Source organism: Peromyscus eremicus, chromosome 10 (assembly GCF_949786415.1).
Source record: "Peromyscus eremicus chromosome 10, PerEre_H2_v1, whole genome shotgun sequence".
NCBI lineage: Eukaryota > Metazoa > Chordata > Mammalia > Rodentia > Cricetidae > Peromyscus > Peromyscus eremicus.
In genome coordinates, this window is record NC_081426.1 from 43992684 (window position 1) to 44010582 (window position 17899).

Consider the following 17899-nt stretch of genomic DNA (forward strand, 5'->3'; position numbering starts at 1 on the left):
ATCAAGTGTAAGAGTACTCCGTAGGAATGGCTTACATAAGAAGACTAGCTCACAGCTACCTTCTGTTTTATGTTCAGCTTAACTGTCGCCTGAATAATGTTTCCTTACATGACAAACATATAATGTTTTGAATTTTAGACATCATGAAGACAATACCTTAGCTAGCAAGAGAAACTTTACAGTAAGGACATGAAGATGAGATTATCTTGGATGATCTGTGTGGGACCACTGTAATCACATGGATTATTAAGGGAAGGAGGACAGATTTTTTAGAGTCAGAGGGGATATGAGGACTGAAACAGATTGGAGAGGAGAGATGAGGTGAAGATGAAGAAAGGAACCGCAGAGAAGGCATGCAAGGGGACCCCTACCACCCAGAAAAGGCAAGGAGGTAGACTGCACATGAAAGCTTGCCAAAGGAAGGTGCCTTTATTGCCATCTTGTCCTAAACCTCTTGAAAACTATTTGGATTTCTGGCCTCCAGAGCCATAGACACTTTATGTGCAATTTGTTACAGCAGCAGCAGAGAACTAAAACAGTTCTTGGACCACCCAAGAAGCTGGTGGTATGAGTCTAGAGGTGCCTGCCACTCAAAGAATATTAGCACATACCTGACAGAGGTTGGACATGTGATCAAAACAAATTCTATTATAATTTCATAGTTGGCTAATTTGGCCTGCCTGACTTCCCTTCTCTCCATCCCTTCATCTCTCCCTCCTCCCATCCCTCCTTTCCTTTTTCCTTTTCCTTTCCTTTCCTTCCTCCCCCCTCCCCACCTTCCTTTCTTCCCCCTTCCTTCTCCTCTTTCTCTCTTTCTTCCCCATCTCTGTCTTACTGGAAGCATGCTTTCTGAAACTTGTAGCTATCTTCTCTCATAACAGAGTTTCCCTATTTCTATGTTCTGTATAATCCTGCTCAGTGCTGATGAGACAAAGGAAAAAAGCCCATTCCCTGTGGTGTCTGATTTCTGTGGCATTGTGAAAAAAAAGATGGCCTTGCCCAGTTGTTTTTCTCTCTCAGGGAAGTCTGGATTTGATCGAATGAGAGGACTGAGTTGGCTGGTAGGTTGTGCAAGGATCTGAGGTTGTGTTGGCAGGTGCAACAGCCTTTGGGAGATCACGTTAAATGGGTCACATAGAGGCAACTCATTCTGAGATGGAGGCAAAGAAGGGCTATATTAAGAAGAGATAAGTCAGCATGTGAGAGGCTCCTGTGAGACAAATCATCTCAGAATTCAAGTTCCTTGGGACCTACTTGCAGTTAATTTTTATCACTGGGTGTTTGATGTTGTCATATTATTTCAAACAATGCTCACTTTGCCATACCAGCCCCACCACCCAACTGCCCCATGCTACCTTTGTATGCCAGTTAGTCTGAGATGGTTTATTTTTTCATACATCTACTCCAACTTTTCAAAGATCAAATAAACAGAAATGGACTTAATTAAAACAAAAGTGTTGTATTAACTATGAGAGAAACTTGTAGACATTTTACTTTTTCAAATAGTCAATCTTGTCCTAACTATCTGGAACAGAACAGAGTCCAAATGACCATTCAATGTCAAGACCTTCAGATTGGTCACAGGTGGTCACTTGAGAACATGGAAGATTAGTTGTCACTGAATCTTACTTAGCAGTCTTATTGATAAGTGAAACTCAGTACTTTCAACACTATGATCTTATCCAATTCTTATAGTCACTACAAGGTGGCACTGTTAGCATCTCTTTTCCAAAAATGAGGACTGTAGGCATGCAGTGGTCAAGGGGTTTGTCTAAGTTCCTATCACTAAGTTGTGTGAATATGGTACCCTGCTCTTAGAATCTCATTGTAGCTGGGCATACAGTTCAATGGCAGACTGCTTGCCTAGTGTTCACAAAAACCTTAGGCTCAATCCCTCCCTATTAACACACACACACACACACACACACACACACACACACACACACACACACAGACACACACACACTCACCACTCAACTACCTCACAGAAAAGTTGTAAAAGTTGTATTATATCATCAAGTAAACTGTATAAAGCTGAAGCAAAAAAGGTGTTCCATTCTAGGATATGATATATAAATTATGCAACAGAGCATGAATACCTAAACACATAAAATGTATTTAATGCCAACTCATGATTATCATGTTGCCTGAATTAAAATTGATTGGTTACCATTAAAGAGTTCTCATAAAAGGGTAATAAAAAAGATCTGATATTATGACCAGGTCTGAGTAGGTAGAAGCTGAGGCTAATGAGAAGTCACATTTTCTTTGGTTTAGGAACATTTGTAAACAAGAAAGATGATATGTTGTTGTGGGGGAAACCTCAGACTCAGTATGGGACTAAATATTGTCTATTCCATTTGAGAACACTCAGGCTCTCTTGATACCAATTTTCATGTGTTTAATAGGAATAAGACTTAGTGCTAGAATTAAGTAAAAGCACATGATATCTAGTGTATATATAGTATGGACTCAATAAAAGAAACTCATCTGCAAGACAAGCCAATGAAAAGAGTTCATTAGGAGGGGCTTAAAGCTTACCAATACCAAGGTTAGTTAATGTACTACATCAGCTTAGATACTACACTGACAAAGTGGGAAATATGGATTTATATAGGTCAAGAGATGAGTTTGAAACACTTTTTTTTATTGAGAGAGAAAAGGAAAGCTTTACATATATATATATATATATATATATATATATATATATTGCTTTTCCATTGCTACCAAAAATCAACCATCACTGACTCAACTGCTTAAACCAACACAATCTGTGACATCAGAGCTCTGTTAGCTGGAATCAAGATATCTGCAGTGCTGTGTTTCTTTTTAAAGCAAGTGAGGCAGTCTCTGTCTTGGTTCATGTTATTGTTGACAATTGTCACTGAGGTCCTTATGTTCTTGCTGGTTATATTCTGAAGGTCACTTTCACTTGATTTTATTGGCTTAGGGATGTCCTTATTCATCTTCAAAACCAGTAGTGGCAAATCAGTCTCTCTCAATAGAGCACAGTCTCCACCTCCTGTTTATTGTTACATTTTCTGATCATTATTTCCCTGCCATACTCTTCTACTTCTAAGGACTTATGTGTTATATTGAATCCATTTGAGAAACCTCATGTCAAGGGCTTTACCTCAATTGATTTTGCATAGTAGTCTCCTTTGACTCTATAAGGAGACACACTCATTTATTTCATGGGCATCTTCAAAAAAAGAGAAGGAGTTATTCTGCTACAGTTACAAATGAATATATTCATAAAACGTGGAGTTTTTGTGCATGACTCATGTTATTTTCCTCTTTTCCACAGGAATGAGCCATGATTAAAAATACTCAGGCAGGTCAACAATACCCCAGTGCATAACAAGTTTTCTGCTTTCTTCTCCCCATTCTCTTTCCTCTTCTGATGAAGTATCTGAGCTTTCATTCCCCAGGAATGACTTTTTTAAGAGAGTGACTATATAAACACTGGCCAGACAGCACATGAAAATAAAACTCTGACCCACATAAGAAGCCCAGACAGCTAAACCACAACCTCTGTAGCTGTCTGCCCAGAATAGTTAGGGTTAGCTAACAACTTCCACTTTCTATAGTTTTTGTTCCCGTCATAGGTCTGCATCCAAATAAGGCCAACCAGAGAGAGCTAAATATGCCCCCCAAACCAATCACAGAAGACACTCATTTCTTCCCAGCCTTTTTCCAGCTACCTGGGCCGCAACTCCAGTTAGAGCACACCTGAAGCCTTCTGCTTTTTCTTTTTTTTTTTTCTCCCAACTGTCCTTGAGTACTTGCCAAATTTGAGTGATGATGGTTGACTTCTTTTTCTATAGCAAACTGAGTACATTGCCTGTTTTCTTCTTTCCATGGTCTTCATGGCTGTATCTCCTTGGGTGTTTTGGACATTTGGTTCTCCTTGTTCTCCTTAAGGAACATTTTGTTCCTATTGCCTTATGATGATCATTTATATTCATCTAATAATAACAACAATATTAATTGGTAGAATGACAGATAACCTATGCTGAGCCCTTATGATGTGTTAAGAAATGTTCTTATTATATTCGGTCTATCAACTGATTAAACCCTCACACAATAATTTACTGAAGTAGGTATCTAGTATTATCTACATTTTATAGATGAGCACTGATAATTCAGGGAGATCTAGTAGCCCAAGATCATGGGGCTAGTAGGTGACAGAGTGGAAGTGGACTTTAAATAGGCTGGCATCCATAGTTCAGTCTTGAATCCATTATGGCATATTGTTTTTAGAGTGTGCTTGCAGATGCCCCAAGTTTAGGATGAGTATGACTTATCTCATTTTAAAATAATATGCTAAACATTATCTGCACTATGTAGTCCTACCATAGTTTACCTGTTTATAAGCATATCTGTATTATTTGTGGAGTTCTTACGAGGAAGAGAGTCCTGCTTACCTTCCTAAGTTTTTATGCCCAGCACATAATTGTTCTTCTATCAATATGCATTTGAGCAGTAAACAAGGGGATAACTGAATGGGTGAAACAATGCAGAAGTCTTTTTCTATATTCCCTAAGTTAGAAAAGAAGAGAAAGAGATCTTCCTTGTCAGTAAGCCTCCAATGCAACACTACATATGATTTTACACCATTTCTCTTGAAACCTCTTAACTCAGGACAGCTTTTCTCCTCTAAGTGCCTGTTCCTTTCATTCTTTTAAACATGAAGCCAGGTACAGTACTATCATACCCTCTCCTTACAGAGTCACTTTCAAGGTAAGAGTCATTGTATGAGGCTAGTGCCAATATCTTCTTGGCCTTGGTTTCCAAGGCAGAGCCTCTTCAACTTAATAGCATTCTTCTGAACTCTACAACAATTTGGCCAGTACTCGATGGTTCATGCCATCCAGGAAGAATCAGCTGAGAGGGAGGGCTTACTTGGTATTTTTGTAGATTGTCAGAATTATAGACTGAACTCTATCAGGGAGGCACACTATGTGAGGACTCTTGGTATCTTTTATCCACATTCTGGGATACATGTTTAACTCTTTAGTTTCCTAAAAAAGGTTATCATCATGTTGCCAAGACTGACCTCAATGTACTTGGTTCAAATTTTTCCAAGTATTTGGGACCAGAGGCATGTCCTCCTGTACCTGCCTCAGATGCTAAACCTTTGTGTGTACTCAGTGGAACTCTTTTCCCAGACTTGTAAGGCAAATTGGCCTGGAAAAGAACTGAGGCAATCATTTGATTTGCTTTCTTTGTTTACTTTTTAATACTACTGGGATCTATTAATTGAACAGATCTTTATTATTCACTGAACTTTTGATATGATTCCAGGATTTGAAAATTTAGAGATGAATTGCACATCTAAACCTCACATAGAGCTTGTGTTCTTATGGAACTGATTTCAGTAAACACACAAAAAAGCATAACATTAGGTTAGAACAACTTCCTCAAATGTATCTGTTTTGGAGCAATTATCTTCCCATCCCTGCCTCCCCATCTAACCATCACTTCCTAATTATCCTGTCTTCTCTGATATTCTCCATGCTTCTTCCCTACCTTTTATTGATCAACTTAAATACCATATATGTCTTGTTTTGAATAAAACTCATCCCGATACCTGTCTCATAAAACATGTTGGCATCATACTAAAAATAATCTTTTGCTTCTTATATTTTCTCTTCCCAGGAATCGACTATTACAACAAGATCATAGACGATTTGTTAAAGAATGGGGTGACGCCCATAGTGGCCATCTATCACTTTGATTTGCCTCAGGCTTTAGAAGACCAAGGAGGTTGGTTGTCAGAAGCAATTGTTGAAGCCTTTGACAAATATGCTCAGTTTTGCTTCAGGACTTTTGGAGACAGAGTGAAGCAGTGGCTCACCATAAATGAGCCTAATATTCTTGCTCTTTTGGCCTATGACATGGGTATCTTTGCTCCTGGTGTGCCTCACTTTGGGATTGGGGGTTATCAAGCGGCTCATAATTTGATTAAGGCTCATGCCAGATCCTGGCATAGCTATGATTCTTTATTCCGGAAAGAACAGAAGGGTTTTGTGTCCCTATCATTATTTTTTTGCTGGTTAGAACCAGCAGATCCCAACTCAGTGCTTGACAAGGAAGCTACTAAGAGAGCCATCAATTTCCAGTTGGATTTCTTTGCGAAACCCATATTTATTGATGGTGATTATCCTGAACTTGTCAAGTCCCAGATTGCCTCCATGAGTGAAAAGCAAGGCTATCCATCATCAAGGCTTCCAGAATTCACAGAAGAAGAGAAGAAAATGATCAAAGGCACTGCTGATTTCTTTGCTGTTCAATATTATACAACTCGCTTAGTCAGGCACCAGGAGAATAAGAAGGGAGAACTCAGCTTCCTTCAGGATGTGGAGATTGAATTCTTTCCCAATCCATCTTGGGAAAATGTGGGTTGGATCTACGTGGTGCCATGGGGAATACGTAAGCTACTGAAATACATTAAGGTAAATGAATGATGTATTTGTGTCTATGTATACCCAAGTCATACTCTAGGAAGTCATATGTATCCATGTGTATGAACACCAAAAGGGTTGATTTTAGGTGTTAGTATGTTCATTGTTGGCTGGGAAGAGAAGAGTAAGATTTGAGTTCATTAGGATGAACTAGCTGGCTTTAACACTGAAATGTGTTGTTAAATTCTGTTGTGTCTATATGAGTAGCTTGGACGTATTTTTCAAGCCAGTGTCACTGCTTTGGTTAGGAAAGACATTTTAAGGAAAGAGAACTGAATGTTTTCTGAATCTCTCCTCTGCTGGTAGCTGAAATTACAATTTCAAGGTACCAGTTTTCTGGTCCCCTCCTGTGGGTGATAGAAAATGTACCTGCCAGCGGGACCAAGGGGTTAAGGAGCAGTGACAATCAGCAGATGCTGATGGGAAGAAGGATATTTCTGTCTTCTCATTATGTTAAGAGTCATTTGACTGTCTTCATGGACATTTGCACAGTTTTGCTTTTCCATTGTTAGTCATAAAAGGTCAGTGTGTGGAAAATTAAGTTAATAGGGTCAGTGCAATTTGATGAAAACTAGTTTTGGGGTTGTAGCTTCCAGGAGATAGAGGGTAATGCACCTGATTTTATGAGCTTTCTTTTCTTTCCTTTTTTTTTAAACATCTGTTTGAAATGAAACTTCTGCTCTCTTGTTATAGGATACATATAATAACCCTGTAATTTACATCACCGAGAATGGGTTTCCCCAGTGTGACCCCCCATCTCTTGATGACACTCAGCGTTGGGAGTATTTCAGACAGACATTTCAGGAACTATTCAAAGGTACCATTTGAAATGATGAAAGATCAATTGTGCAAACTTAATATAATTTTCCCACGTGCTTATTTGCATTCAGCAAAGACCATTGATTTTGAAAGCTCAAATTCATGTAAATTAGTGTAAAGCCATGTAATTAGGAGAGGGGAGAGCAGGTATTTAGAAGAGGAAAGTGAGGATTAGGCCTAGTTTCCACTCCCTGAAACTGAACCAGGGAAAAAGCAACTGTCTTCAGCGTTTCCTGAATTGTAGGTGAATGTAACAAGAATAGGATGGCAGGGAAACCATTAGATATCATAAAACATCAACACTGCTCAGCTATCACACTCATTTGCATATTTTGATATCCTAACTGTCAAAAATGAGTTGACAGGATTTACAAGAATCTCACTCTAGGATATGAGCTATAACTAAGTGGCCTGGTTAGAAACAGAGATATGTGAACAACTTTCCAGACAAGATGATGATGATGATGATGATGATGATGATGACGATGATGATGATGATGGCGATGATGGCGATGATGGCGATGATGATGACAACGATGATGATGATGATGATGGCGATGACGATGATGATGATGGTGATGATGATGATGATGATGACAGCTCCTCCAAGACAGTTCTTTTAATATTTGATAACAAATGATGAATCATAATTATTAATTGATAACAGGCATTACTAATTAGTCTGCCACCTTGTCTGCCGTCCTGCAGCTTTTCTTGAAATATTGTTGTTTAGAACATTGCCACTGCCTCAGTTTTATTTCTTGCTCCTATAAAGGAGTCACAGCTGGAAGTAACACAAAATTAGACTGCAATTTCCTTTTTTTTCAATCATAGCAGCCATATTTATTTATTATGATTCTATTGAAAAGTCTAGGAATTAGTCTTTACAAAATTGCCCAGGAAGCACCAAAAAGAATTCTAGAATGTTATGCAAAGAGGTATATTTCTAAAGCCTCCTATTTGTGGATTGATTCTTCATGGAGTTCTGGAGCTTATTGAAAGACAGCGATCAGATTCCTATAATCTAACCAAAACTAAAGATGTTTTCAAAAATGACATTCACAGTGTGTTTTTTGTTTGTTCTTTTTTTTTTTTGAGTGAGAATTCAATTCTGAAAATAAAGGGAAATCTCTGCTTCTCTGAGATTCTTTTCTACTAATCTCTGTGAATGAGTCTGGTACATTGTTAACCTGCTGATGTTCCAAGGTTTCATCCTGAAGGAGAGGTAGGCTGTCATGTAGATTTGTGAGTGGTTTATTACTGTCACATTGCTGTAGCTAAATACCAGAAAGAAGAACTTTGAAAAGGGAGAGTTAGTTATAGCTTATGGTTTCAGGGGCTTCAGTCCATGTTGATTTGCTCTCATGAACGTGAGCCAGACATCTTGTCAATGGGTGATGTGGATGAGGAGTGTTGTTTACTCCATGGCCAACTAGAAAACAGTGAAAAGGGATGAAGGTGCACTATGACATTCTACTTTTTTTCCCCAATTGTTATTCCACACAGCCCCTGGTCTATGGGATGCTCACCTCCCCATTTAGGGTGCATGTTCTTCTCCCTGAAATGAACCCTAGGATAATCTCCTGACAGGCACACCCAGAGATGTGTCTCAACTGTCTCATTAAATCTAAAGAAGTCAAGTTAACAATGAAGATTTTGCATCACAGAAGATAGATACAGGAAACCAGAATGACTTGTTTAAAATTAGTATGTACATGTTTGGGAAAAGAGACAAAAATAGGAATTAACCTTTTTCATTTTCAATTTGGTACTGTTTATTGCTAATTATAGAAAGGCGTCTTTGTTGGCTTTTGAAATGATTTTAAGTGCTTGATACAATCCCCGAGATTTCTCATGCTAAATACTCAGTGGTAGGCCCATAAATGTAGTCATTTAGAAATGTGGGTTGTAACAGAATGTGAGAACAGAAATTGTGATTAAATTTGGGTTTCTAAAGGACAGGAAAAAGAAACAGGACTGACAAGCAAAAATACTATTCTTCAGCATGTTGACTTTCTATTGAGTCTTTAGATTATTGGCTGGAAAATGAACAGGATGTACACAGATGATGCTACCTCAATTTAAGATATTTATACTTTAGAATGGAGAGAATGATATTCACCCAGTAGAAAGGGGACCTGAAATGTTGAAGTTTGATCTTTTCCTGTGCAGATGCTCCATGGTACTGTTCTGTCACACCAGGTAGGAACTGAGAACCACGTCTCTCAATGAGTCTCTGTCACAAGGCAGAACAATTAAGACCTTGGCATCCATGTTGCTTAGCTGGTAACAATTTAGTTAGGGCTGGTACAAACATTTTAAACTTAACCATGGGTTTATTGAGACATAACCCCATGTTATGTTGACTAGTGATTATATTATATTTTTAAAATATCATTTATTTTTAGCATGTGTTATCTTCCTCATCTTACAACATACTATGTATTTTCATTATAACTAATACACAATTCTGGTTTTGTTGTCTGATTTGTTGTATTTTTGAAACAAGTTCTCATGTATCCCAGGCTTGCTTTAACCTCACTGCTGGTCAAAGCTGGTCTTGTACTCCTAATACCTTTCCCTCCATAGGTATGTACCACCATGCCAGGTATACAATACCATCTTTGTTTGGGCTTAAATGTTTGGACATTTATATATTGGCAAATACCTATATTAATATGTATTTGCTCTGGACAAATATCCAAATGTGAGTGTGTTTACTTTGGGATGGGTATTGCTGAAATATTTTTAATATGTTTCTACACTAGGTGTTAGTAATTTGTTTTGTGTGGAATCATTTTCCACTAGCAAGTCTCCTTTCTTCTGTGAGATGGTCCATGGTCCTGATTTGTATGCTTAGCACAGGTTCAGCTTGGAAAATGGGAGAGAGTACCGCCCTCCTCAATAAACAATTGGTTGGTTTAAGATGAAATCACATGATGTGAACTGAGCCAATCCCAGCTTCTTGCTGAAAGCTACTCACTGGATCCATTCAACTTGAATGGATCAGCTTGTTTCTTAGGTTGAAGGGGGCGGGAAAGCAAGTTACCAGGCCATCGATGGCTACATTCTGTCTTATGAGCTTAGAAACAGTGCGGAGGGAGCTAGAGCGTGGAAAGGGAAGGAGCCAGGAAGCAGGGAGAGAGCTCTTTCATGGTGTTTAAGTCTTTTCTTCTAGTTTTTCATGGAATCTTGTTTTATTCATTTCCTTGAGAGACTTTATTTTCACCTCCATAAAAATTATTACTAAGTGCCTTCTTCATAACTCCATTCTGATGGAAACAAAAAGAGTTGTATTGATGCTGTTGTCTCACTTCAATCTCAAACAGTGCTTTGGGTAATTATTCCTTTCTTACAGATGAGGAAACTGATTTGCAGAGTCCAAGGCACTTTCTCATATCAAAAAGCTACTAAACAACTTTTCCTGTGACAGGGAAGAATGTGTTATTAATATCATTATTGAGTATTTTTGTATTATCTATTATCTGTGAGTTGAGGATTTTCTGAGACAGTAGTTTTTGTCCCCTCACACAAGGCCTTTTCCTTAAGCTTGCTGTTCAGACTTTACCTAGGTCATCTGCTGTGGTTCTCCATGTCTCTGAAAGGGTCAGCTGGTTCTGTGATGTTGGGGAAATCTTAGGCCCATGTATCTGGCTTCTCACCAGCTGGAGCTACTCATGGATTTTCTGCGACTCCTCGGAGTGAGAGCTGATAATCTTAGTTGGCAAGAACTTCCCTAGTAAGAAGCATCCTGTGAGCAATTAAAAATAATAACAGTTCAAGGAAGACATTTGTGGGAAGCCCTGCAGGTAAGGGCCCACCAACAACCCAGGGTGTCAGATGGATGATGGTTTTGTGATTCCTGTGAACAAAGCCTCCCCCACTCCACATCATGCATATGGACGGGCACATAATGACACTATAGTTGGATCGATGATATCTGACTGCAGGGTTTTCAGAGCTCCCCAGGTAAAATCCCACAGCAATTTATTGAGCACTAAATGTAAGCTAATGTTTCTGGCTCATTTTGAGAAAGAAGAAAAAAAAGAGGGAAGAAATGGGGAGAGTGAGTGGGAGGATATTTACTAGTACCTTTTATTATTGCACTGTTTAATTCTATTTAAACATCTTTAAATAGGACATATTTTAATGAACATAGATACAGATAAAAGTAAAGTGGCAACCCAAACTTGATAAAAGCAGGCTTACATTTTAGATCTACAAATTGCTCATTGTGGGGCCCTTGGCAAATAGCTTAACCTGTTGCTCCCCGATTTGTTTACTGGTAAGTGTGGGAATAATGGTTTCAGTGGCAGAGTCGTTACAAAGATTCCATCTCATCTAATAGTTTACAGCATAAAGCTCCAGAAGCCATTGTCAGGTACATTGGAGGTCCTTAACCAGTGGTAATTATTGTTACAAAATGTGCATCCTTAAAATATTCTTATCACAGGTTATTTTTCTCGCTATTTAAAGTCTCACCTACATGGCTGCATACACATGAGCTGAACAAAAGCAACAACAGACATGCCCAAGTGGATTAGAGAAAGCTCACAAGACTTCAACCCTACACAAGAACTACAGTCAACTAACGAATACTGAGAGCAGAAATAGTCTTCTCCAAGGAAGAGCACGTCAATTGGTCATCCAACGCCAAATGATCATCCTCGAAAACCTACATACAAGTAACATTATACAGACTGAGCAAGCTGTACTTCTGTAATTAATATATATTCTCAACCATTAATGAAAATAGAGGCCATGAATTTGAAAGAGAGCAAAGGAGGCTCTACAAGAGGGTTTAGAAAGAAGAAGGAGGAGGAGGAGGAGGAGAAGAAGGAAATGATTTATGTTATAATCTCAAAACTAAAAGAAATAATAAGAAAGTATCATTATGTTGCCCATGGGATGGCTCAGCTGGCAAAGGTATCTGCAACCAAGCCTGTAGACTTGAGTTCAAATTCTTGCACGCACATGGTGGAAGGAGAGAACTGGCTCCCACAATTTGTCCTCTGATCTCCACCCCCACAACAAATAGTATAATAACTTTTTAAAGTGGGAAATAGCATTGGAGGACTTATTATTTCCTATTCTTTTCCTTCTTTCCACGTTGTAGCAGAAGAGTCTCTATGACTGCATGCTTTATTACTCTTTGAAGCATTGGCCGTTTGATTATTTCCTACTGGAAATGAGTGGGAGAGGCAAATATTCTCTGATTATTTCCTTCTGAGAGGGCAGAAAATTGGGTGAAAAAAACCAAATTGTTGGCAGAAAAAGTTATTTAGATGGATTTTTGTATGTTTGGAGTTCAGTGATCTACAAATGCTTGTTTTTTGTACAACTTATGAGTCTTTATTCTATTCACAAGCTTAGTAGCAGTGCCGGAAACTCAGAGCCAGTGGGCAGTCTTGAAATTCCCTGCACAAATGCTCATGGATGGAAACCTTCCATTCTCAGTGCTGTGGATAGATATGAGGAAGAGGGAGGGCAGGGGAGGGAACTCTTCAGAGCAAGACTCCATCCAGCACAAACTAATTCTTACGAAAGTGGTTTCAGCCTGGGCTCCTGTTCATCCTCATATTTGCTTAACTTCTGTCTGCATCCAGCATGGCTTGTCTTTGTACAGTCTGAGATTGTAGGTCCTTTCCATGCTTTTTAATGGCCTGATCTTCTGTGGTTGTGTAGGACAGGTAAACCTGTGTGAAGTTACGCAAAACCTGTTTTTGAGGTCTGGTTCTGCCAGTTAGAAGCTCATTAATGGTGAGAAAATTTTTTTTATAAGCATTCCTAATTTTAAAAAGTTAGTTTGTTTAATTAGCATACAGAGTAGTGGAATTCCATATGATTTCTCCTCCTCCTGTTCTACCATTCCCTCTTGTCTTCTTCTATCTTCTGGTTTTTAATTTTTATTTACTGTCTGTTACAGGGTCTCATAGACCCAAGGCTGGTTTTGAATTTCTAATCATCCTGCCTTCCTCCCTGGGTGCTGGGGTTATAGATGTGTATCATCATGCCTAACTTGTCCTCTTCATATATGGGTATCATGGTGCTTCATTCGAATTCAACCTTCTCCCCTACTATCCTCCCTCTCCCTCTTCCCACTCTTCTTGTTGGTTCCTTTCCTCACCCAAATTGTCATCCTTTCTGCTATCACATCACAGATATGCCATTACTCTCTCTCTTCCATCTCCCTGCAGACTTCTCCATCCCCTCTCATAGACCCTTTCTACTTTCATGTTCTTCATCTAGAATCTGAGTAGAAGCTAAAATGTACTTACTACTTGTCTTTATGAGTCTGGCTTATTTTGCTTAACATAATGGTCTCCAATACCATCTATTTTTTTCTGCAAATGCCATCATTTCATTCTTTATGGCCAAATAAAATTCCATAGTGTATATGCACCACACTTTCTTTATCTATTCTCCTGTTGATGGACACCTCGGCTGGTTGATTTCCCAAGTAGGCAAAGCTCTAGTCATTTAATCACAAAGATGAGGTTATTAAGAACATGCATCTTTCAAGAGACAGTGACAAATGAACAAGATGATGCATATAACGCCTGCATTGACTCTCACCATATTACAAAAGGGTCTGCTAATGGTGGCTAATTTTTTTTGGGGGGTGGGGTAGGGTGGGCACGAATCCTCTGAAGGCTGAGCTGTGTTTTTTTCCTAATTATATATTTAGCCCCAAGCAGTGTTCCTATTAAATAGTAGTGTGCTACACATGTTTGTTGAATTTGATTATGTCTATGAGGGAAGGGTTAGTCCATAGATAATGAGAAATAAATGATGAAATGATTGGGATTCTTCCCCTAAAGAAATATACTCTGCACAATAAAAATGCATTCTTCTAGAAAGTTTCCAAGGCAGCCCAACTTTCCAGTTAGATCCATGCCTGAGCTAGCACAGCGGTGGATGATTGCAGAGAAGGTTTGTTAATGACCAGCTTTAGGCTTTTAATGACAAAACCCCTCAGCAAGATGTCATCGAAGTTATTGAAGACTTCATGGAAAGTGTTGAAGCTGATACATGGTAACAAGAAGGTTATAAATCTTGCAGTTGGATATACCACCAAGACAAGATGCTGAGCACAGAGTCCCCCTGCTGTTGTCTGTCAGTATTCTCCCTCCCCCGTATTCTTTCCCTTCCCACCGAGAGCTGGTAGAGGAGAAATACATCTATTTCCCTAAGTGTCGCAGACCTGGCAGCCACCTGCCTATGCCAATTTCAGATCACAGAGGCCCATTTAACTGGACAAAATTGTTAAGCACCTGCATTTTTCTAAATGTGCACGAACGTCCTAAGGATTAAGGAAAGATCTCAAAAGTTAATACACTGACCTTTCAGAAGCACTAACGAATTAAAAATCCATTGTCAGCTTAGAATAAAGACTCCAGTACCTGATGGAGATTCCCATACTGTAGCTATTGTTTTATTACTTCTTGAATGAGAATGATGCCACTTTAGCCCCATGAAATAATTCTTCCCCTAGTACATAGAGGGCTCTTGTGAGATATGTTTTCATGGCTTTCAGGGACATACTGGTAGCATGTAAGATTGCCTTGATAATGTTGGCAAACCTGTGCTTGGCTACCTTGGATGGCTGCTGGCAACAATCAGTTACATTTCTACTTTTATCAGATCAACTGTGTAGGTCTGCACATGTAAGTGAGAGCACGCAATTTGTCTTTCTGTGCCTGGCAGAACTCACTGAATGTCCTCAGGTTCCTATTGTCACAGATCATAGGGTTGCCTCCTTCTCCTTTTTAAAGCTAAGTAGTCTTCCATTGTGTATACGTGCTGTGTTTCTCCTTATGTATTAAAAAAAAAAAAGGATTTTATTTTTATTTGTGAGTATTTGCCTGCACACAGTGTAAGTGCATTGTGTGTGTATATTGTCTAAAGAGGTCAGAAGAGGACATCAGGGCCTTTGGAACTGTAGTTAAGGGTGTTTGTGAGCCACGATGTGGGTGCTAGGAACTTTGTAAGAACAGCAACTTCTTTTGATTATCGAATTATTTCTCTAGCCCTCCCTACATATTTGTTGTGGTGATTCCTGTCAGCTGTAGGGAATATTGCTGCAATGAATGTAGGAGTGTGTGTCTCTTCCATATTCTGCTGGCACGTTCTTTTCATGAGTACCCAGTGTTAGTATTCTTTGCTGGATCTTAGGGTAGTTTTGTTTATTTAATTTCAGAAATTAGGAGCAGAATAATTTGTAGTGTCTGTGTTCTCTATAGCTAGAGCACACATGAACTCAGGCAGATAGCCTGACCTGAGCCATGACCTCTGACCTTCCTCTGCTTCATTCCTCTGCTTCTTTTTCCTAGTGGCCTTCTACACTTGTGCACTCTCTTAGACTTGTGAATGGGAGGGAGGAGTGATGCTGGCAGTGTTTGAGAAGGAACAGGGGAGTGGGGGTGTGTGTCTGAATTGTGTTCTGTTGCTGTGCTTTGTAGAAGTCATGGTTTTGACCTTCTGAATCCCCTTCATCGTAACTGGGACAAAATTAGCTGCTGTCTTCTTAACCTAGTCAGTCACTAAAACAAAAGATCATTTGTACCTATGAATGCATTGGAATCTTTTTTTTTTTAAAAAAAAAAAAACAAACTTTTTTATTTATTCCTTGTGTCTTTTACATCATGCATCTTGATTCCTTTGCATCCTGTTGTATCCATCCTCTGCCCTTGCAACCCCACCCCCACCCCCTCACCCCACCCCCACCCCCCGTCAAAAAAATTTAAGAGAAAAAAAAAGAGAAAAATCTCATCATGGAAGCTGCAGTGTGACACAGTGAGTCACACAGTAATCCTTTTTATCCATATATCTTTACTTGCAAGTGTTCACTGCAAGTCAAGTCTGGTTTGAGGCATCTGATTTCTGCTACACTGTCGATGCTGGGCCTCACTGGGACTCCTCTTGGATATCCCGTTGTTGCCTTGTGTCATGCAGATCCTGCAGCTTTGGGTCTGCAGGACCAGTTCCTTCAGGTTTCCCAGCAGATCATAGATGGGGTGGATGCTGGGATGGGCTAACTCATAACCCTGGTTCTGGGCCTGGGTAGTTAGTTGCAGGGTTGGTCAGCCCAACAGCTCTCCTGACGATGACTCTTCACCACCAGGGTGAGCTCTCTAGCATTGCCCTGGCTAGTTCAGCCCTTGCAGGGATGAGCAAGGGTCTGGGCCAGTTCTCCTGCTTTCATGCCCCCAGGGTCGGCTCTCCCAAACTTGCACCTTCAGAGCCAGCTCTATTATGTTGCCCAGGCAAGGTGTAGGGGTCACTCTCCTGAATGCTGCAGCTGGTGAGGGGCATGGTCAGCTTTCCCACCCTTATGACCTCCGGGGCAACTTTCCCACCTGCCACAGACGGGGAGGGACAGAGGGGCAGAGGGCATCTTTCCCCCACCCCCACCACCATATGGCAGATGAGGGGCGGGGCAAGATCTCCCATGCTCACATTCTCGGACCTGTACACCCATACCCCCATCAATAGGGTCAACTCTACTGTGCTGCCCAGGTGAGGTGTAGGGTCTACTTTCTCAAGTGCTGCAGCTGGTAAAGGGGAAGGTCAGCTCCTTTGCCCACCACAGGTGGCAGGGGCAAGGAGGAGAGGTCATCTTTCCCTTGCTCTCACTGCCACAGGACAGGCGACAGGGGGTGTGGTTAACTATCCTACCCTCGCATCCTCAGGGCCAGCTCATCCGTACCTCTGCAAGCAGGGTCAGTTCTACTGTGCTGCCCAGGTGAGGTAGGACCCTATCTCCTGAGTGTTCCAGCCCATGAGGAGCAGGACCAGTTCTCCCTAGCGTTGTAGCCAGTGAGGGGCTGGGCAAACTCTATACAGCCTTATCCTCTTCGCCTAACAGGAGCCATGGGCATCAACAGAGACTGCAGCTGTGTCAGGGTTATGGACCCAGACATGGGCCCCTGCAACAGCCCAGGCCCAGACATCACCATGGCCCTCAACCTACTCCTTGCTGCTTTCACCTCTTCAGATATGCCTCTGTCTACAGGAAATGAACGCCCCCTCCTCTCTCTTTCCCTCTCCTTCTCCCATATCACACCACACATTTGCTCACTGTAATAGTGCTCATTGGCTCAGCACCACAAGGCATCAGGGAGGCCTGTGTTTTCTCTTTGGAGCCCTGCATTGGTCTCTTTGTCCCATTCAGTCCATCATGGCTTCCTCCTCTGAAATCTTTAAAACATTTGATGTTCTCTTTTTTGACATGGGTGCTTCATGACTTTTGTTGTTGTTGTTGAGTAAGTGAATACATATGTATGTGTGCCTGTGCGTGAGGGTGTATGTATGTATGTGCAGGTGTGTATGTATGTATGTGCATTGGCAGAAGCCAGCCTCATATATTCTAAATTGTCTACCTTGTGTTTTGAGACAGTGTCTCTCACTGGGACTTGGGGCTCACTGGTCCCTCTTGATTGGATGGCCAGTGAGCCTGCGGGATCTAGTTGTCTTTGCCTCTCTAGCACTAGGGTTGCGTGCGTGTGCCTCCACACCTGGCATTTTGTGTGGGTGCTGGCAATCACATTCAGGTCCCCAAGCTTGTGCAGCAAGCACTTTGGTGACTGAGTTACCGCCCCAGTCCCATACCT

At 40.6% G+C, this 17899-nt stretch overlaps 1 protein-coding gene across 1 annotated transcript in view; it reads left to right on the plus strand.

Annotated features, from left to right (window-relative positions):
* The window catches only part of LOC131920626 (cytosolic beta-glucosidase), a 140180-nt gene that overhangs the window by 65464 nt on the left and 56817 nt on the right, over window positions 1–17899 (plus strand). The window contains exons 3-4 of the mRNA XM_059275046.1: window positions 5662–6458; window positions 7161–7284. Coding sequence (XP_059131029.1) covers window positions 5662–6458; window positions 7161–7284 — 921 coding nt within the window. The remainder of the gene's footprint in view (window positions 1–5661; window positions 6459–7160; window positions 7285–17899) is intronic.